General features: G+C 38.9%; 2 protein-coding genes across 3 annotated transcripts; both read left to right on the top strand.

Moving 5' to 3' along the window:
• Positions 1 to 2,087: 2,087 nt before the first annotated feature.
• Positions 2,088 to 4,726, top strand: si:dkeyp-72e1.6 (transmembrane protein 238). Of its 2 annotated transcripts, none has more exons than XM_026378534.1 (2): positions 2,088 to 2,811; positions 3,677 to 4,726. In XM_026378534.1, exon 1 carries the CDS (start codon positions 2,287 to 2,289, stop codon positions 2,797 to 2,799), a length of 513 nt encoding a protein of 170 aa, XP_026234319.1. In that variant the 5' UTR covers positions 2,088 to 2,286; the 3' UTR covers positions 2,800 to 2,811; positions 3,677 to 4,726. The 2 variants fall into 2 exon arrangements, with proteins under 2 accessions (XP_026234319.1, XP_026234236.1); XM_026378451.1 differs by having other exon boundaries at positions 2,088 to 2,800.
• A 3,280-nt stretch (positions 4,727 to 8,006) lies between these two features.
• Positions 8,007 to 22,049, top strand: rrn3 (RRN3 homolog, RNA polymerase I transcription factor). The gene is made up of 17 exons (XM_026358123.1): positions 8,007 to 8,321; positions 8,510 to 8,566; positions 9,143 to 9,232; positions 11,447 to 11,576; positions 12,103 to 12,162; positions 12,411 to 12,474; positions 13,007 to 13,076; positions 13,228 to 13,326; positions 13,612 to 13,677; positions 14,164 to 14,287; positions 14,487 to 14,617; positions 15,016 to 15,146; positions 16,540 to 16,727; positions 17,209 to 17,317; positions 17,663 to 17,815; positions 20,294 to 20,378; positions 20,807 to 22,049. The coding sequence occupies exons 1-17, from the start codon at positions 8,226 to 8,228 to the stop codon at positions 20,954 to 20,956; spliced, it is 1,803 nt and encodes a 600-aa protein (XP_026213908.1). The 5' UTR covers positions 8,007 to 8,225; the 3' UTR covers positions 20,957 to 22,049.
• Positions 22,050 to 22,389: the final 340 nt, after the last annotated feature.

The raw sequence follows: 22,389 nt of genomic DNA on the forward strand, positions 1-22,389 counted from the left end.
CAGCTTTCTTTGGTCTTGTGTTGTGTGTACACTCTACATAGATGTTTTGACTCAGCGCCACCATTAATTAGCCAAGTAGTTTTTTCACCTGCTTCTTTTACTCTAGATTTTTCATCATAAATATAATAGGTAAATGTTAAAGCACAAGTTGTCATCCCAGCAATATCTTTGAATAATGTTGTTTGTCTTACGAAGTCCTACTTTCTATACTAGCAGACTATTTCTCTAATGTCTGACTAGTACCTAAACCTAGAATGAGGGACCAAGGCAAGCTGGGGAAAGGGATACAAAGAGTTGCTTAGAGGAAGTTTGTCCCAATTAAGATTCAAAATTCAAAAAACTTTATTAATATACTAGAGGGAAATTGTTTTACCTTGTTACAGTTACTTTTAATTCAGAAAGAAAAAGAATCACAAACAGAAAAGATCAACACCAACACATACAAAATAAAATCAATACAAAAACTCAATATATACACAGAATATGTTAAGATGGATGAAATACACACATGTTATTACACAGACTAGAACATGTCATCAGGGCGCAAAGAAGGACCGGGTTCAGACACCAAGGCGTCCAGGAGCTCCTGCTCGATATCCAAGTGGGCAGCTCCAAAGCGGGCTGACAAGGGTAAGATGTAATCTGGATCAGAATCAGCCTTACCTGGAATGTGAACCCGTGAGAAGGCATCCGCTCTGCCATTCTTAGGACCAGGTTGGTATGACAGGGTGAAATCAAAACAGTTGATTGATTGACAACAAAGAGAGCCGACCTGGTCTGTCTGTGATTAAGTTTCTTAGAGGTGTGTAAATACTCAAGGTTACTAATCTCCTGAGACAACTCCCTCTTCAGCTTTCCGTGGTCCATGTTCAGTGTGGTACACACCATGATACTACACTACAGTGACTAACTTTGACCCTTTAAATAGGCAGACCGACTAATTACAAGTTTGAAGACACATGTGATGCTTATTAGGCTTTTGTTTAACATGTCCCAAAGGCCAAAATAATTTTATTATTAAATATTTATTTTTAATAGTTTATATAGTTTTTTTTAATTAGAGGTACCATCATTTTTGTAGATTGTATTTTTTATTTTTTAATATTGATGTCTGAACAATGTCTGATTTTCGTTCTCCTCGTCGGGGTGTTTGTCAAGTTAATATTTGGTAAATATTTATTTATTATTACTTATGTCAGTTTCGCTGTATGTCAGTGAAGATTTGTTTTGTTTTTTTCCTTCTTTAACAGCAGGGTAACAACAGTTTTGTCCACATCTGTATTTTGCCACCAGTTCAAATGGCTGAGATCATGTTAATGAGGAAGGAGTGTGAGCAGAGGTCGACACAATCACTCACTTTTACACACAAATTTTAACCTATGCTGCAGACCTTTGTGAAATATTTTTATTAGTGTGAATTTTGTCAACAAAAATTCTGACATTGAGTATTTGTTGACAAAGGTTTATTTAATGACTGTAATGAATTGTAATGATGATAATAAAATATAATGATTCCAACGATTCAGCTTCAGTATAAACAACAAAAACAAGATAAAGGGAGAATCTCCCTTACAGTCTCCATCTGAAAGACCTGACTGTTGTTTTCTTTTTTAAACAATTATTTGCATGGATCCATTTGAACATGCAAATTCACTGTGTCCATATGTCTTTCTCATATTTCGCTCATGTCCAGTTTTGCACACCCCCAACTACAAAGCTCGGTACCGTAGCTGCACGTATCTCCCACAACTCATACCTGTAGTCTGTGTTACTTTATTGAAATACACCCAACAATAAACCATAATATTATTTAATGTTGGCTGGACTGTCAGCTCTACAGCTACAGTACACAGCATCAACAAGTCCAGATTCCCATGCCAGGTTGGATTTAGGCGAGAAAAGGGCTTTGATTGAAATAAGAGATGGACTGTGCTTTGGAAATGACTTTGATATTCTAAGGAGAAGCTGTGGAATTGTTGCTGTGCAGTGAGCACAGGTGTCACTGAAGTTGATACCAGCCTAACAGGTGACCTAACGCTTTCAGCCCCTCCTTCAACGGGCACCACGCCCCTCCTCCGTGAGCCTTAGCGGGGCGACCTGAGCAGCACGGAGCGCCTCACCTGGCTCACCTGCTCACCTGTCTCACCTGGCTCACCTGTCTCACCTGTCTCACCTGCTCACCTGTCTCACCTGGCTCACCTTACAGCTGCTCGGAAACCGAATGAAGCTGGTATCGTCAAAGAAGTCCGCTTCTCTGTGAAGTCATCCAGCCGACCGGACGGTAAAATGGAACCTGACTATCGGGGCCTGGGCCGATGCGTGTCCTGCTTCTGGCTCGCTGTAGTCTTTGACATCGTGGGACTGGTCGTTCTCCTCGTCGGGGTGTTTGTCAACGTGTTTTTCTATGACCTGCTGATCTACGCGGGCGCCATCGTCATCTTCCTGAGTCTCATCTGGTGGGTGTTCTGGTACTCTGGGAACATCGAGGTACCCCCAGCGGAGCTGGAGGATGATGTTGGGCTCCTGAAGAACAACAAGGACCCTTTGAGCGGCATCAGGGGGGCCGTAAGGCGCCTTTCCAGCCGCATGTCGAGCAGCATCAGGAACTCCTTCCGCAGGAACGGAGGGCCTTCCAGCACCCGCACCCCTCGCGCACAGAAGTCCGGGCTGCCGGTAGCCGTTGTTATGGCAACGATGACCCCGCAAGAGAATATCCCGCACAGTTCTGTCCCTGCGGTCACGGACTGTGACGTAGAGATGCCGCATACAACCACAGAGATTTCACCTACATCTACATAATGTAAGCAACAGGTGAAGTATAATATGAACATTGTTGCACCACAGCCTTTTAATTTCAAATAACGAAAGAAACTAGTGCAAGAAGCATTAATTAAAACACTAAGTTCCACTAATGAAGTAGTCTACAACTTTATACCAAAATACAAAACTCTTTTCTTCTTAAATCCTCTTCTTGGATTTATTGAAATTAAATTCCCCCTAAAATCCCTAAAAACTGTTATCATTCACCTTAAAATGTTCCAGTGTCTTTTCAAACTATTATTTACAGCTATTTGTTGTAGGGGGACTATGCTTCTTTATTTACCTTTGTAATATTAAGACTTTTATAAAGGCCCATTTACTGTGCTAGAAACACCAGTTTAATTGTAGTCAAAGAATCTTTCAATCAATACCATGTATCAATTCAAGTGAAACAACAACAGGTCCAGTTTATTTTGTTACCATTTCATATATTGTTTAATGTTGGATCAATATGAAATACAGTAAAATAAACATGTAAAAATGATTAATTTTGTATGTACAAAATTAATCATAGTCCTGTTTTTAATCTGTTAATTTAAAGAGGTTTGTGGGTTCAGTCACGAGTTCAGTCCTATGCAATACTATACTAGATCTATAGTATATTTAGTATAACTTTATTTTCTTTCAGTTTGCCATAGTGTAAATGTGGAACTACCTCTGGCTATGGCACTAAAAATCTCTTATCACTGGATAATGATTAACTACGTTTAACGTCTCACTAAAAGACAAGCCTGCAGTTTAAACAACAGCCAACTTACCTGAAAACACACTTAATTTAGTTTGTGCCCACTACATACCTGAAACTCTATTATATGCACTAAATTTAATAATGTTTTATTCATTTGCTTCCCCACAGACAATGTTTATTATTAGTTCCTTGCAGCCTAGACAGATGAGAGCCTGCCCTGCAGTGTCCTGAGCTTTGTGTCCTTTCTCCCAGTGGCCATTAACCTGTGCAGCTCCTCCCTCTGTAAGTGGGAGGGAGAGTTACAATCATCATACAATCATTTATACCATTACTCATGTCATCATTCTTCATTGGACTTCACTATACGTACACTTCATTACACTATTATTAACCTATCTATATTAAGATTTTCTTGGTTTTGTGTTTTTTGAATTTGTGTCAATACAGAAATGAATTGCAAAATAAACAAACACACCCAAACACAGCAACTACAACACAAAAGTTGTAGTTGCTAATGTTAACAATATTTGTCACTAGTGCATATATGTAAGTAATGACTGATTTGTTTTACTTAATTGTTTTGTGACATTATATACAATACTAAATGTAATCTGCTCTACCTTCTCTCTTCTAAAAGAGGCCTTGATCTCAGTAACACAATTAAATGCTATCAATGCATCATTGCATCAGGAGTTCAAATATGCAAATATGCAAAATAAGTTTTGAAGAAAAATCATGGACCATAGATAATACACCACAACGCACTAGTATGGTGGTCCACTAATGACATGTAATTAAGTATTATTAAAGAAATTGCATTATTTTAGTATCCAGAAAGATCTTACATCATTTGAGTTTCATTCTTCAGTGTGAGTAATAAGATAGAGGGGAGGTTATCTTTGTTAATGTAATGTCCCTTTTTATTGTTTCTTTTTTGTCTCTGTCGTGCTTTTTTGGGTCTGCCATTCCACAGCACTAGCACTGATTAGTGGAGAAACCACTGCTACCATTGTTAAAAAGAATATATGGTTGGAATTTTTGTTGACCTTAAACAGTCATTAATTTCTATAGATCACACTGTAGTTAGCTCTTTAACACATATTATATGGTGTATAAAATATGGTGTATGGTGTCAAGCTACAGAGCTATCTTAACAATAAATACCATTATGTTCAACTAAACATGTGAAGGGTAAATGTGAAGTTCAGCATGACTAAGATTTAGACCCAATTATTATATTATTATATTATTTATATATACATATTTATTTTCTCTCTCTCTCTCTCTCTCTCTCTCTCTCTCTCTCTCTCTCTCTCTCTCTCTTATATATATATATATATATATATATATATATATATATATATATATATATATATATATATATATATATATATATATATATATATAATTATTTTGTACATGAATTATCTTGGTTTATTATCAAAATATATATTAGCTGATGACACAAACAACATTTAGATAGCATGCTGAAAAACAGTAAAAAGTAGTTTCATATCAACCCCCTCACTCAACAGAGGTGGAGGACTTAGACACAACCTGTCTTCTATTTATCATGCTGCCCTTTCATCCATGCCAGAAAGATCAGGCCCAATTCACATCTGCACCAGGTTGGACACACTTCATTTTAAATTTTTAGGTGTTAAGAGAGGTAGCCACAGGTGTGACTATTACATCCATCCTAATTTCTAGTTATTAACTTATGCTGGATATGAAGTAGACTATAATGAATATAAAAATGTAATTTACCTAGCTAATTATTCAACTCATTTATCATAGCACTGCCCCCACAGGCTTGTATAGTGGGCACTAGGCATGATAGGTGCATCACTTCATCCGCCTCTCTTCTTACACTGATGCGCCCATCACTCTGTGACAGGGTAAATCTGGACTTATCGGACCACATGACCTTCTTTCATAGGACAGTTCTTAACCCAATATTTAGTAGTTTGCTTGATGTATGCCAATAATTTGAGTCTGAAACAGATCAACATCTTTTCCACAACCACAGGATGTGTCGTCAAACATGGTTGTAATTATCCAATGGGAGGCTCTCACCTATTTGCTTAGTTACTTTTTTTGGACGTGCAGTGTATCTTTGGGATTAATAAAGTTTTTTGAATCTTAATTCTTGAATAAGCAGACTCAAATGTACTTACAGTAACTCAAGTAAGGGATTGGACAATGTTTGTGACAGTAACTTATAAATATGCAGGACAGCAACTCGAATAGGAATTCAGTAGTCTTTCTTCAGTCATGTGATTAACTTACAACAGACAAACACAAATAAGGAAAACACATGAATGGCCAGAAACCACTAAGGAAGTCACAGAGCTGGTCGCAATGAACAACTCAGGATGTGTGTAAGGTGGCTGCAGACTGGGATTGGGGTCAGATGTAAGTATGTCAATCATAAACTGAGGGGTAGGGAAAGCATGATGAAAAACAATAAAACAACATTCTAGAACAACATACTAGAGACAAAGATAACGTCTGCACCTAAAGCCTGAACTTTAGCAAGCTGCAAAACAATGGGTAGTTTTGAAGGAGAAGAATTATCTTCTGTGGTTACAGCAGTTAATGTGTTTGGATCTGCCTACCAGCATATGTGGATTAAGGTTTATGGTCAGACTAGTACTAAATGCTATGATTATGATTTCTGATAACATATATTAGTTGGAATTTACTGATTCTTGTGGCCACTTAAACCAACCATGTTACAGGAGAAAATGGAATAGAAAATGTGAGCTGATGAGTGTTGGTTGTGGTAAATACAGAAATACTGTTGTGAAAAAAAGTGAAGCAGGTGACAGGCCTCCTCGTTCCCACCCACTGTGATAACAAGTGTGTAACTTTTAGAACACTATTGTTTTCTCCTGTGGCTGTGTTCTATTTTCATACATTCTGCTTACATTATTGATCTAAGTAGGCTGCAGAATCCAAACAACTTTCAGTGTTTAGGGCATTAACACATTTATTGTGACAACCTGTATTGTATATGACATTGTACATTATTAGTACGTTATTTGTCCGACAGCAGGGTAAAAGGTGGAGTACAATTTTCACAAGTCACCAATCCTTGCCATGTAGTCACCATGAATATTTGCATAAATGTAAATTGGTTTTATTAAATGAGGAAAAACAATGTGAAAATGTTGATGGAGAGACAAAACTGCAAACAAACATTGAAATATGAAAATGTTCTTGAATGACATTGAATGTCATTGGTATGATTTTTTAAATGCATATATTTTATGACTCAAATTCATATAGCTGATTGTTAATCATTGCAAGTATTCAGTTTTCTATTCAGTTTATTTATATAGTGACAAATCACAACAAACGTAATCACAAGGCACTTTACCATGTAAGGTTTAAGACCTTACTGAATATAAAATTACAACTATAACTACAACCCAACAATTTTTGAGAAAAGAAATCCCTTTACCAAAAGAAACCTCCAGCAGAACCAGTCTTGGTGTGGATGGATTGGCACCCATCTGCTTTGATGGGCTGAGGTAAGTGGAAAGAGGACAGAGAGCAGGAGCAACATGCAGCACACACCAGTAACCTAGTCTAGGTGTCTACCTCCCAGACCTCCCTGAAATGGGAAATGGTTTTACAACTTGATAGCTAAAGGCTCTGCCTCCCATCCTACATTTGGAAACAGCAGGAACCACAAGTAAACCTGCACTCAGAGTGTTGAAATATTGGGAGCATATAATATTATGACATCTTTAGGATATGGAGCATTGCATGTGAGTGTAAGTATTTAAAGTTATATTCTAGATTTTACAGGGAGCCAATGGAGAGTTTCTGGGACATCCTACTAATAGTGAATTACAATAATTCAGTCTAGAAGTAACAAATGCATGGACTCACTTTGAGACTTGAGGATGCTCCTGATTTTAGCAATATTCCTCAAGTGTGAGACTGCAGCTCTAGAGATTTCTCCTACAGAGAAGAGGTAAAGGAGCTATCCTGGTCATAGGTAAGGTGATCAGCAAAAATGTTGTTTGTCAGTGTTGATTCTAGTGCAGCACAGTCACCAAAATGTGCAAACCCAAAGAAGTAACAGTATCATATTCACTCTTAATAAACACACACACACAAAAATAAATAAAACTAAAAGTGAACTTGAGTAATAATGCAACAACAGTTGCATGATGAAGTTTATGTAAGAAAATACAAATCAAAAAGACAAAAACAAGAAAGAACGAGAAACAAATGGCTAAATTTTTTCAATAAAAGACACAGGTTAGATTTGTGCATGTGTTATCAGTGCTTTCTCCATATATTAAAGGCTACAATCTTCTCTGAAAGTAGTTATATAAACTAAATAGAAAGGAAACTGGGAGAGAGAGGGAGACAGAAGCCAGCCGTCAACCACTGTCTCGCACCCGGAATCCGTAACGTAGCCCATGCTTGGAGCTCGTGGGAAGACTTTGAATGTAACACTTGTGTTTCGTAATCACTTCCGTAAACATGGGGTTCACTTCCTCTTAAGAAACTTGAGTTCACCCATGCGCCTGCTTATTTATTGCATAGTCGGGAATTTCTTTTCAAAAAAGTGTAAAAGCTTTCTGAACGTCATTAACGTTATCCTTAAACCTTAGACTGTGGGGGACGACCTGTGATAATGACTCGTGGCTAACTTTAGCTCCGCAAGCTCTTGCTTTTTCCATAAGCGCAGTGAAATATGGAGATGGACGGTCTGGACTTTTTAAACACTCCTCCTGTGAAGACTGTCAGGTTTGGGGGAAGTGTTACGGAGACGTTAGCTAAATATAAAAAGGTGAGAGGTAACCCCCCCACCCCGCTCTTTTTCAGTCTTTAATAGAAAACAAACTGGGACATCAACATACTTATCTTACATCGTCTGAAATCGCACATTTCTCTTTGGTCTTTGTTGATCGCTGACATTTTGATAAATTATTTGGCATCTTTCTGTGTGTGATTTGCTGTTTGTGTTGTTGTTTGAAGGGAGATCTAAGTGATTATGAACTCCTGAAACATCAGCTGGCTGACTTGGAGATTAAGGTAATATACGGTGATCGGGACGGGATCACTAATACAACAGGACGTCTCGTCCACACCAGTTTATACATATAGTCCTATTAACCCCAAAACATGCATAGGGCTGCAACAGTATGAGATGTTCATATTTTTTATAGTTTTATAGTATGATAACTGTAACACTATTATGGTATTATACTATTATTTAGAGGGCCTCTGTGTAACGAAGAAGCCCATAACAACTAATAACTAATCCTGAATACTTTTTAAAATTGTTATTATTGTTTATTATTATTCCACCCAATATATTGCAACAAAACTCGCCTGCAGCTTGGAGAAAACTCAGACATATGATACATCAAATTGCGTGGCTCATTTAGGAATAGTGTGCTATGACTTTGATTTGAACCCCAGTCTCCCGTATAAAGGGCAAATATCTTAAGAAGGTATCTTCAGTATTTTCACAACTGTTTTTCAGAATCACAGTTTATGCATCTTGATATTTGGGAGTTAATGATGGGCACGGCTTAGACACAGAGGGTTAGAGGGTGGCAGTGCTTGTCATGTGACTGTGCCTCTCAATGATCTCTTTACTGACAGGATGCTCAGATTATCAACTGGCTGCAGGAATTTCGAAGTTGTGTGACTCAGCTAAATAAGGACCATGAACAGCTCATTTATACTATCTTGGTGAGTATTGAACAGAACAAATGCTTGTATCAAACACTTAATATAATTCTTTGTTGTAATACAGTCTAATGCAGCAGTCTTAGTAGTATAACCCCGAGTTGTTGAATGAGATGCAAAGTTTTAAAGGGGTCAAATTATGCAAAATCTTTTTGGTCATTTGTATGACTCTATGCTGCATGTAGACACACACCAAGTATGTTAGAAGTGCAATCAACTTTTTGTGCAGCAGGAACCACAGCCTCCCAGACACTATTCAGAGAGGTGTACTGTTTACCTTCACTGTTAATTTCCTGCTTAAGGGTTTAAGTCAGGTGAAGAAGGGGGCCATGTCCTTAGTTTTTCATCTTTAAGGCCTTTACTGACCAGCCACGCAGTGGAGTACTTTGATGTATGTGATGCAAGTTGTCTTGCGTAAAAATCTAAGTCTTCTTGAAAGATGCTGACTTTTTCCTGTACCACTGCTTGAAGAGAGTGTATGGTGTTTTATGCTGTTTTATGGTGTTTTACAGAGTTTGCACAAACACTGTCTCCGCATTTTGGTTGCATTTTTTAGACTGCTATGCAGGTACATAAAGTGTTATTACTTTTATCTTAAGAAAATGTTCTATTACCACTGCTATTATTGACATCTTTGATTTGTTTCTTCTTTACTGTACTGAAGACTCCCTGATCCATTCTGTATTGGGCAGGGCAGGGATAGTTAGAAAACAGGCAGAGCAGTGGTCCATGAGGACTGTGTTTGAGAACCCCTGGTCTGTGTTATTAGGTTGGAAAACACAACATTGGTAACATTGTAAAATGCACCTACTGGTGATGTCTATAAATACTTTATTATTTCTGTAAAAAGTCTGATGTGAATTAATATTCAGCTGGTGAGCAATGTGGGTACATGCTCAAATACTGTAACTATGAATATTTGTGGTGGTTTTACCCCACTAATGGTACATAATGTAAAGAAGTGTGAAGAAGCTTGGCATAACATGTTATGTTTTCATTATCATAAAGACTGCTATTTGCAAACAAAGTTAATTGTGATATGATGAAGCCGTTCTTGTTGCTCAGTCAAACTGAATCCACAAGTCAGTGACTTCCTCCTTACCAGGGCAACAAGAAGGACGCGGTAACCCAAACTCTGCTACATCGTATATGTTTCTAAAAAGTAGCGTATGGGATCGCATTTCATTTGCATTCTAAGCGACACACCCCAAAACATCTCATTCTTCCAGAAAGCTTGAGGCACACATTTTTAGACAGGCCAGGGGAGGTGATCTCCACATTCTTGGAACATCCAGGACCAATATTCTTTAGCCTGAAAAGCGGTATAATTTGACTCCTTTAAATCACTATGTCCAATTAGACAGCAGTGTTTTTCATGGGTTTTGGGAGTTGTTGTGTTTTGTTCTGTTGTAATGTTTAGTTTTTGTTGAAACTGATGATGTTCATGAGAGCTGTTCATTTACCTGTGTGATCGTTTTAAAGACAGACGTTTATGCTGCTGTTGAACTGTACTGCATTAAACAGAGTGTTATTTAACCTGGCCTCATTAATGGAATGAAATGGACAATATAACAAAAACACCTGTCTGAATAATGGAATACAGTTGAACAGGATCAAAAAAGTTAAAATTAACAAAACTCTAAATCAGTTTCAACAAAAGGATTTGTTATCACCTTCATGGAAGAGGATTTTATTGCATTAGTTTTAGCTAGTGGTACCAACCATAATTTCAGTGTCTGACTGAATGAATACTGTCTAAATTAACATTTAGGAGTTGCATTTCAGCTTTTGTTAGGGCAGGTAGTTCATGAACTAGTTAAATGATGGACAGAAAATGAATTAGGCACAGTCCGGTATTAGACTGGGAGAAAGGACAACAGACATAATTACTTTTTTCAGATATTATTTTAGCATATTGAATGACAACAAAATAATATTGTCAAAATAATATCTGAAAAAAGTGAAATGTCAGATTAATTAAAACTAATTAAACTAATTTGGAGATTAATCTGAAAGTAATTTCATTAATTCTGCACCAATGTTTTAAGTGACTTACATTTATTTTTTTCAATTCAACAGATCTGTTGTCAAACAAACAACTTTTTTCAGATTCAGATTTCAGAAAAAAACTCACAATATGCATAAATTCAAAAACAAACTAATAATCTGAATTATACTGAAGCTCTTCTTTGTGCGCACATGTGCATGTTTTTCTAGAGGATTCCGTGGGTGGGTCGGAGCCAAGCTGTGGTGGAGGAGTACATGGCCTTCCTCAGTAATCTGGTCTCAGCACAGACTGTCTACCTGTGTCCCTGCCTCAAGATGGTGGTCTCCCACTTCACTCCTAGTATGTTCCCCTTACTGGGTCCACAACCCTATAGAAAGCAAACTGCAAGGCACTGTGGGTTATGACACCTGTTGATCTAAGCAAATATTATCTTTCATCACATCACTTTTTTTTTTGCACATTTAACTTTTTCCTACATTTAATTTAATAAAACTGACACATTCTGTTACACATTACACACAAAATCAATGGCCCTGTGCCCCTGCATGTCACAATCTTGCTTGACTTAATCAGTGTGAAGCACAGCTCTTGACTTGCTAACATCATCCTTGATATGAAGCACTTGGTACTAGGTGAGTCTCAGCAGCAGTGATAGAGTGAATAGCTAGAATTAAAGGAAGGAAGCTTCACTAAAAGTACTAGATTTAAGCTTTAAATATGTTTAAAGTGGAAGGTTTGATCTTTTGGTGTTTCAATAGATGTACTTGTAAAAAGTTAGTTAGTTAGGAGTGTAAATAAAGTCACTACTAAAGTGACTGTGTTCATCGGTGACTCATGGAAAATGAAAGTGTGTGTTTGTTTCCAGAGAGAGTGACCATCTGTGAAGGGGGAGTGGACATCTCAGATTCAGATGATGAAGATGAGAGTAAGTGTCAAACTATTTCTTATTGCGATATAATGTGCACGTACTGATGTGTCAGAAACCTGCTTTGGTTTGGTTCAGTACAGTAGTAAGCATGTTTTCTACATTAACCAGGATTGTAATCGGATGTTTTGGGAGATTAAGAGATCAGAGCTACAGGACTGAGGTGTGACTATGAAGCACAGTAGTTTTAGCGAACAGTACTACATACTGAAAATATAAATAAACACTGAAAAATGTTTTTTTTTCAGACCTTCCCAAAAGCTTCAGTCAGTGTCACCAGGCTTTGCAGCTCATCACTAGATACGTTCCCTCGTAAGTCACTTTCTATACATTTTTGTCCCTGAATTTTGAACTAGCAAATTATTCATTCTGTTGAGTAAGTAGGTAATTTGCTTTATGAATATGCTACAGTGGTGTGGACTGTAAAACTGCTACTGTAAAACTACTACCCTACATTACTACAAAGAGCTTTCTTTGTACTTACACACTTTCTTCTCCTCCACCAGCAAAGATGCTGGAGGAGTGCTACGGCAGGACAATGGCCCAGAGCACTACTCTTAAAATAGCAGGAACAATTTAATGAAGAATTAGTCAGTTGGTATTCTGTCTCTAATAAATTGGTCAATTTAGCCATTGGATCTCAACCCTATGAAGCCCTTCTGAGAGCAGCTTCATAGTATAGTACAGTAAGAAAAGTTCAGCAGGTTCGAGGTTGGAGCTATATTAATATTAATTTAAGCTCCTCCCTCCTAGTTTTAGTGGACCTGAGTAACTAAGTAAGTAACTGCACAAACTAACCCAATCACAAATGAATAACCACTGTTCTTGTTTGTCTTTTTTTCAGCACAAGTCGGTTTCTGATGCCTATTCTACAAGAGAACTTCCCCTTCATACAGAAATCCTCCAGAACCCTAGTAAGAGACAATTGAATGAGTGAATGTTAATGACCTAATCTGCCAGAAAACAGGCTTCTTAGCCTGTGGCGAGGCAATCAAAAGGTCAATACCAAGTGAGTGAAATTTAATAATAGCCATTACATCAATAGCCACTGTTGAACTTTTGTAGGAGTGTTATGTCCACAACCTCCTGAGGGTGACAGTGTACATACCATCCATTCGACGAGACGTACTGGAGCTGATCATCGGACGTATGCTCAAACTGGATGTGAGTGCTCTAAGTAGTTCTATTGGTATAACAACACAGTGAATCTAAAGTGCTTCATGGTGTCCAGAGGAGAAAAAAGTCAGTATTTCAGTTTAAATATAAAACAGTATAACTTATAAAGTATAAATATTATATAACACTATAAAGTCAATGGGGTCTCTTTCTACAAGCCTTGACAATAAGTTACTATTGTCAAGGCCTACTGTATATTAATTATTGTATATTAATAAAATATAGTTTAAAGTAATAGCTAGTTCTGGTCTGTAACAGAGTGTTATGTTTCAGGTGAGTGTATCACGGTCAGACATTGAGGAGGCAGAGGAGCCGACTGAAGAGGGACTCTTTGCCATGGTAACAACCATCACTGATGTCCTGTTTGAAACGTTGAGTGTTAGTGCTGCTAGAGCTAGCAGCAAATCATGAAAAAGTGTATCACACAGCAGCCTGAATTTTGGTATGGTATTGCACATAATTGTAATGATTCCTGCAAATCCTATAATGCGTGGAATTCCAGCAAACATGTATAGGAATTTTAAATAATGACAAATTCCCGGTTGTTTCAGGCTTATTTGTAGTTCTATCCTATTAAACGTAAATATTTCGTATAATTACTTTGTATAATATTTCCCTTTGATCTGTCAGTGACTTGCATTATAAACATTACATCCATCTAAATTTGGACCTGTAGCTTTGACTGTAGGTCACACACACACCTGCACAGAGCAGACAGAAGTGTACTTTTATAAAACCTTTCCTGTAGGGTTGAAAAGTGAATTAAAGTCAACTCTTTCCTCCTCCCTCACACCTTTTCTCCACGTGCACGTGCGTGTGTGTCAGGATGAGGAGGTGTCTGCAGATCCGTCCTGCAGGACAACTGTGATGGCCCATCCAGTGGCTGAGAGGTTGGACACACTCATGGCAGTGCTGATGGCTTACATTAAGGATGTCTGCCATGTTGATGGTAACGAATTACAGCTTTTTCACTCGGGACTAGTGTTTAGTCGACAGTTTTTAACATGAGACCAACCGTTATGAGAAAGAAGACTTTTTAGAGACCCAGACTGAATAAAACTCACTTAAAAGACTTTTACACACTGTCACCTTTTTTGTATCAAAGAAAATATTTTGCTTAATAAAGGGAATCTTGATTCCTTTTTTAGGTTCCCTCCATGTGGAAAGTACTAAGGAGGTGTACAGAGATTTGTTGAGTGTGTTTGACAAGCTTATTCTGACAACACACGCTTCCTGTCACGTCCAGTATGTGCTCTTTTACCTCTGCAGCTTCAGACTGGTCAGTACTCCCGACACTGTGTGTGTGAGGTGTGTGTGTATGTGTGTGTGTGTGTGTGTGTGTGTGTGTGTATTGTAGGAAACAGGATCACTGTCCCCCTCAAACACCATTTTATTTAAACAACTGTCCAGTAACTCTACTTAGTTATACTATGTGAGTGTGTCTAGCGATAGGTGTGATCAGACAAAGCTCTTCTTAAACTCAACAGTTGTCATTCCATCTCTAGCTGACAGTCACATTTCAAATCCAGGTTGTCAGGTGTCCTACAGTACAAGGTGTCCCCCTCCAAAGAATGGAATTTTTTTTTCTGCCATCTTTAATTAGTTGCTCTACTTTAAAATACACCTTTTCCTCTTTTTGATATGAGCCCTGTGTTTTTTCTGTGCTGCTTGTCTCAGGCCCTCACAGAGGCTTTCCTGGATCACCTGTGGAAGTTCCTGCAGAACATGTCCCAGCCTGCTGTCCTCCGCCAGGCTGCTGCTGGATACTTGGGAAGCTTTCTGGCCCGAGCCAAGTTCATTCCCGTACTGTGAGTTTAGCACTTTTATACAAAGATCACAGGACTTTCCGATGTAACGGACCACTTTTGTTGTTAAAACAAGATATTGATGAGCTTTTTCTTGTTTTGCACATTTACAACATGAATTGTACAGATTTCGTTTGCTGTGAACAGCGAGTTTGTGTAGATGTTGGAAAAGAAACAGGAAATACAACGAAACCTGATTCATTGCATTGTAGTGGTTGTACAGACATTTCTCTATTTTGTGCATTGTAGTAATTTCAGTAAAATTAACTGCTGTCCAACATCTATTAGCTCCAACTCCAACATGGTCCACTCAGTTTCAGCATGAATTTTATTTTAGTTTAAAATGTTTCAGTTTTCTTTTAATTTAATAAAGAGCACAGTTTGATGACACAGAGCATACTTTGATGATTTCCTGTTTGGATTTTGTTATGTTTTCTCTCCAAACCCTTCCCTCGCATTCAAAATGTCTCTGCTCATGCTCAGATTTGCTCTGCTCGTGTATAAATCTGTATTTGTGCTCTCAGATTTCCTGTGCTTTTGCTCGGACCTTTCTCCTCGCTCTCGAAACATTTGCTCTCTAAATGTTTCGCTCGCTCTGTCTTCTTTCTTTCTTTATTGACTGACTCTATCAAAAATCCCCAGCTAATAAAAGTCAACCTGGAACTGACCAATCACGTCATGGGGGAGGGTCAAAACGAGGATGCTAACAGGCTAACTGTTAGCATGAAGTGCTGCAACAGTGCTTTTTATCTGCAATATGTGGACCCTGGACTTTTACAATCTTCTTTAAATCAGCTATAAATGAGAAAGCATAACAAAATCTGAACAGAAAATCATCAAAGTATGCTCCCAAATTGAAAAAGTCTTGCTCTTGATTAAAGAAGGCAGTCTCATCCCCTGATCCCCAAAACCACTGTTTGGCGGAGGTGATTGCAGAGCGACACAAACACACCAAGCTTGCGGTGTCATAGGCTACTAGCCTGCTGCATAGACTCTGTGTAGATTTAGCACAGAAGCCTAAATAAAGCTTTAAGCAGATGTAAATAGTTAGGCTTGTAGTAAAGGTGAGGTCAGATTAAGCATGAGGACCTGACTAGTTGAGCTATGTGGCTGACCACCTTCTTCGGTCGCCCTCATTCAAGGAATTTCGCTATATCTTCTCCACTGTACTATTATGTCTGATCACTCAATTACCTTGCTCAAACAAATGTCAATGTGACAGATGTGACAGTAACCACTGTTGTCATGTTGCACAACTACTTTACATGAATCTGAATCATGTTGTAAATGCCGTTTCACCTCTATTGTATGTGGGCTACTACCTAGGAAAACAACAGGTGCCTTGTCTCAGAAACACAGTCAACCAGGTCAACTGTCTCTCTGCTCTTTACCACAGCACTGTTCAGGCATGTCTGGACCTGCTGGTTTCCTGGATCCATCACTACATTGACAATCAGGACAGTAGTGGAAAACAGGTCTGCTGTGATGTCAGTCTGCATGGGCCTTTCTACACTACCTGCCAGGCTGTCTTCTACACACTCATCTTCAGACACAGAGCCATTCTGGAGAACAACCTGAAGACAGGTACAATACACACTCCTGATGACTGGTTTCATATTGCAACCTATTCATACCAACAGACGAGAAGGGAATACCAATGACATCACACCACCACGGTGTGCGTGAGTGTGTGTTTGTATGTTTCTATCATTGTGAGGAGCAGCATGAATTTTTAATCTTTGGAGAGATGACATTTTTTAGAAAGTGAGGACATTTTATCCAGTTTTCACAATTAGAAGTGTGTTTAAAGAGCATTTTGGGGGTTAAGACTAGGTTTTAGGATTTGGTTTAGAAATTAGGTTTTGGTTTGTGTAAAGTTTAGGGTGAGGCAGTCAGTTGTGATGGTTAGGGTTAGATTAAGGCAGCACATGTGAAAAATTAGAAATTGATACAGAGAGGATTAGCATGGCCCACATTATAGTAAGGGGCTAGGGAATACATTATGTCAGTGAGCGACCTCATAATAATAGCCATACAAATGTGTGTGTGTGTGTGTGTGTGTCAGGTCTGGCATACCTGCAGAGGCTGAACTTGGAGAGGATAGTGATGTGTCAGCTGAACCCTCTTAAAGTGTGCCTGCCTTCAGTCACCAACATGTTTGCTGCCATCACCAGGTACATTCTGACCCTATGTTATTGCATGAACCATATGAAGGATGTAACATACATTATATAAAAGTGCAGCTCCCAAATACGTATCTAAAGTTTAATAATAATACTATAATTAAATCCAACATATGAGGTCTGGTCCATGATCCCCCATATTTCAAGAGAAATTAAAGGATTGTCAGGTGATTAATGGGAGAAATTGTTATATTTAGTTTGAATGTTGTTTTTTTTTTCCATTATTAGCTTTAGAGGTAAAAACCTAATACATTAATTTTATTTAATTTGTTCTTTCCAGTGTCACTTTAAATAATCATAATGCTGCTGGTACTTTTTCCGCTGGGTAATTTACAGGAAGTATCAGGTGGTGTTCTGTTACACCGTCATAGAGAGGAATAATCGCAATGGGCTGCCAGTGCTGCGCAGCTCTGCAGGAGGAGACAACATGACTGCCAACACCAACCCTCTAGACAGCTTCTTTCCCTTCGACCCCTACCTGCTCAAGAGGTACACTGACTGACGTTTGTTTTTCAAAAGATTTTCAACAAACAACTTTAAATTTGGTTTTGTGAGGCAATCTTTATTTGAAAATTCCCATTACCAAATACGGTGTAAAATATGCACATTGAAAGGTTGTGGTTTAATCGGTCAAGTGCAAAACAGTAGGTGTTGTTTTTCTTGCTCTCCTGTAGTCCACAACGACCTCCTTGGCTTTGGTGTTGTTCAGAACCAAGTCAATTTCCACACACCACTCAACCAGATGTTGAACCTCCTCTTGGTAGTTTTTCTCGTCATTGTCTGATATCAATCCCACAATTGTGGTGTCATCAGCAAACTTCACTATGGTGTTAGAGGAGTAAATGGGTTTGTAGTCATGTGTTAATAGGGCTAAAAGGGCTGGACTGGGCACACAGCCCTGTGGTACTCCTTTATTCAGGGTGAGAATGGATGATGTGTGTTAACCACCCTGACATTCTGTGGTATGTTGTAAGTCCAGAATCCATGAACAGAGTGTGGTGGTTAGTCCAAGGTTGGTCAGCTTGTCCACCAGTTTGCAGGGCATTATTATATTAAATGCAGAGCTGAAATCTACAAATAACATCCTAACATGTGTTGGGATAATCTAGATGAGACAGGCTTGTGTGGAGTGCAATTGTGATTGTACTCATAATAATGGATGTCAGAGCAACTGGGCGATAGTCATTCAGACACCTTACTGTTTGTTTTTGGGTAGGGGAACAATGGTTGTGGATTTGAGGCGTTCAGGGACTACAGCCTGCTGCAGGGACAGATTAAAGATGTTGGTGAACACCTCTGTGCGATCTGTCACTCCGTCTGGTCCTGCTGCTTTGTGTATATGAATCCTTCTTAGAGTGGATCTCACTTGGTGACATTTGAGGATGAATACCGGCTTCTCTGTGGGTGGTGGTGCTGTCTGAGTTTCCACTTTGTTGGCTTCTTTAATGCCTTTCTTCAGCTCCTTCTGGGCCTTACTGTAAGCCTGCCTGTCCCCTGACCTGTAGGCAGCATTCCTCGCCCTAAGCAGAGAACGCACCATCCTGTCAAGCCATGGTTTTTGGATTGGGATCACCTTGTTGGTCCTGGTGGTTAGCACAGCTGGGGTAGCTGTGGCTCAATAGGTAAAGCAGTTGTTTGCCAATCATGGGTGGTTCGATTTCCAGCTCCTTCTGTCACATGCTAAAGTCCTTGGGCAAGATACGAAACCCCCAGTTGCCCCCGGTGAGTTGGATCAGCTGCATAGCAGCTCTGCCATCGGTGTGTGAGTGTGTGTGCGAATGGGTGAATGAGACGCAGTGTAAAAAGCGCTTAGAGTAGCAGTTAGGTAGAAAAGCGCTATATAAGTGCAGAACATTTACAATTCACAGCATCAGTACAGAAGGCTATGTAGGCCAAAACAGATTTCTCCAGGTCTGTGCTGACGTAGACTCCTCACTCCAGACTTGAACAGTTTTTACAGTTGGTTTTGTTCTACAGATGAGAGGTCTGTAGGATGGAGTCATTTCTATGGCGATGTGTTTGGATAAGCCAAGGTGTGGCGATGGGGCAGCTTTATAAGCTCCTGGGATATTGGTTTAAGCTTGATCCAGTATGTTATTGTCTCTGGTTGGGAAATGTATGTTTGTATGTGGTTTGGCATCACAGTTTTCAAGTCCACATGATTAAAGTCTCCTGTTGCAATCACAGCTCCCTCTGGATATGTATTCAGCTGGCTGTTAATAGCTTCATGCAGCTCCTCTAGGGCTAGCTTAGCATTAGCCCATGTCGGAATGTAAACAGCTGTGATGACAATAGCATTAAACTCTCTCGGTGTGTAAAAATGTCTGTATTTGATGTCAGGAGAACAATGTGTCCTTATAATGTCCACAGAAGTATACACAGGCTTTATTAACATATATACATACTCCTCCACCTTTGTTTTTTCCTGAGTTGGGCTTTGGTTCTGCTCGGTAAACGGAGCGTCGTGCTAGCTCCCCACATCGTGGGACAGCATCATCCAGCCAAGTCTCTGTGATTACCATTACGCAGTGATTTAAGGACGTAATCCTTAATCTTATTTTATTATGTGCTCAGAATTTAGGTTTTCCTAGGACATGACCCTGACATCGATTAGCGATTTTAATCAGTTTGGCTCTTCCACAGTGTAACCATTGACTTAGTTTCTGAGAAAGTAAACTTAATACACCAAAAACAAGGAGTAGTCTGATGTCTGGATTGAAAACTCAAACTGCATAACAGTATGACTAACACACAACAAGCTGTGTCTGTGTGTCTGTGTATGGTTAGGTTTAGACAGTAAGTGAAAATTTAAAATTGAAACAGAATGGATTAACTTGGCCTAGGCGACAGTAGGAGGCTAGGGAATGCAGTATGTCAATGAGTGTCCTCACACTGACAAAAATGTGTGTGTGTGTGTGTGTGTGTGTGTGTGTGTGTGTGTGTGTGTGTGTGTGTGTACACACACAGGTCTGGTCACCTGATTGAGCCACTCTACCAGGTCTGGGAGGAACTGGCAGACACAGAGCTACTTCCTGCCAAAACAGGCCAACAGGTGAGTTAACAGACAAGTGAACAGTGTTTAGAGATTCCTTCAGCAGTTAACTTTTACACTGCCATTATATCGTTTAAACTCACAAGGTGCACATTGTAAAAAGTTAGGGATTCTCTTCATTTATTTCATATTTTTTTTGTTTGGTTGTTACAGTCAGCGCCTATAATATTTACTGCTATAATATTACACAGCACAAAAACACATCCACAACCTCACCATGGAGACGCTGGAACCAAATAGATACTTTTGGGATTACTTGTGGGAAGGAATCATTATCAGAAATAGTATTAAAATGTTTGTTAATTATTTGATGTCAACTAATTTGTCATTTGATTTAGTCAATATTTAAACATTTTGCATGTTTTTTGTGATTTTCTTTTGGCATATGGTCCCTTAACCCCTGATGGCGTTGTTTGTGTGCCTGTCAGGGTGCAAAGGAGGACGAGGATGACTTCTTGTGTGAGGAGACACCTCAGACTGACAGCACTGTGGGAATGACGCCCAGTTCCTACGACTCACACCTCCACAGCCCAAGCAGTGTGGGTTCGCCCCCCTTCTCCTTCCATAAACCATTCTAGTCCCTAATCACAGACAGTCATGTGCTGTTGGACCACTGGTTTTCACAAGACCCGAAAGAGAGCTGCCACAGGCTGTCTGGACTTTTATCTGCACTGTGACACCTCCATATTACGTTTGATATGATATTTAAGGACTTCAACACAAACTAAAGAACACATGAGCCATTTAAAGGAGATATGACTGATCTCTGTTCATATCGGAATAATTCTCAGAGCTAATAAACAAAAATGTATTTTAATTCAGTTCAATTTATTTTATTTATACATTCAGAGTCACCTGAGCCATCCCTAACTACAAGCTTTATAAAAAAGGATGTCTTGATAGCTAAAGGCTCTGCCTCCCATTCTACATTTGGAAACTTGAGGAACCACAAGTAAACCTGCAGCCTGAGCGTGAAGTGTTCTGCAGGGATGTACTATGAGCATCACTTTGAGACAGGATGATCCAAATTTTAGCAATATTCCTCAGCTAGAAGAAAGCTGTTGTAAATTTTATATGAGGTAATGGAACTATCCTGGACAAAGATAACTCCTGCTAAAGAATCCTTACAGTATGTCTCTGAGGTGTTTAGGACCAAATAGAATAAACTCTGTCTTGTCTGAATTGAGGTGTAGAAAAACATTAATGGACATTCAGGAGATTTACCTGTAGAGAGAAATCTGTTATCTAATGCTAAGAAAAGATCATTAGTGACCAGTGCTGTTTCTGTACTATGATCTAATCATAGACAGGAAAAAGCTGTCTAAGTATGACCTGTATGAAGATTTCCTGTCTTCATACAGGTCATACTTAGACAGCTTTTTTCTGCGCAGGTGGAAACTACTTTTCAAAGATTTGGGGCAGGTTGGATATTGATCTATACTTGGGTAAAATCCCTGAGTCAAGTGTAGATTTTCAGAGTAGACGTTTTTACTACAGGAGCCGTAAAAGCCTGTGGTATGTAACCTGTAAATGTTAATAAAGATAGATTGATCTGATCTAATATGGATGTGGAGATTGAAGGTAAAACACCTTTGAGCAGTCTAATCGATGGGGTCTAGGAGACATGTTGATGGTGTAGATTAATTAATTATTGAAATGATCTCAGCATGATCTATGGGGAAAAAGCAATCTACAAATGAGGTCTTAAAAATGATTCTAGTGTTGTTGGACATGCAAGTCCATCCATGCTAGTTGCAGGGAGATTTTTTTCTGTAATAGTAATGATTTTATTTGTAAAGAAATTCATGAGGTAATTACTACTGAGAGTTAAGGGTATATTAGGCCCCAATAGAGGTATGACTCTTTGTCAGCCTGGCTGAAGTGCTAAAAAGAAGCTTGGGGTATGTTCTTATTTACCTCTATTAACGCTGTATAATATTGGGTCGTAGCATTACAGAAACATTTTTTTATATATATTATTAAACGACCTTCCTAAGAAACACCAAGATTA

Source organism: Anabas testudineus, chromosome 8 (genome assembly GCF_900324465.2).
Source record: "Anabas testudineus chromosome 8, fAnaTes1.2, whole genome shotgun sequence".
NCBI lineage: Eukaryota > Metazoa > Chordata > Actinopteri > Anabantiformes > Anabantidae > Anabas > Anabas testudineus.

Bases quoted from the DNA above. Each gene is read 5' to 3' on its own strand.
- rrn3 (XM_026358123.1), top strand. From the start codon at position 8,226: ATGGAGATGGACGGTCTGGACTTTTTAAACACTCCTCCTGTGAAGACT. The intron at 12,475-13,006 runs GTAAGTCACTTT...TCTTTTTTTCAG, and splicing joins ATCACTAGATACGTTCCCTC to CACAAGTCGGTTTCTGATGC. The intron at 17,816-20,293 runs GTACACTGACTG...GTACACACACAG, and splicing joins GACCCCTACCTGCTCAAGAG to GTCTGGTCACCTGATTGAGC.
- si:dkeyp-72e1.6 (XM_026378534.1), top strand. From the start codon at position 2,287: ATGGAACCTGACTATCGGGGCCTGGGCCGATGCGTGTCCTGCTTCTGG.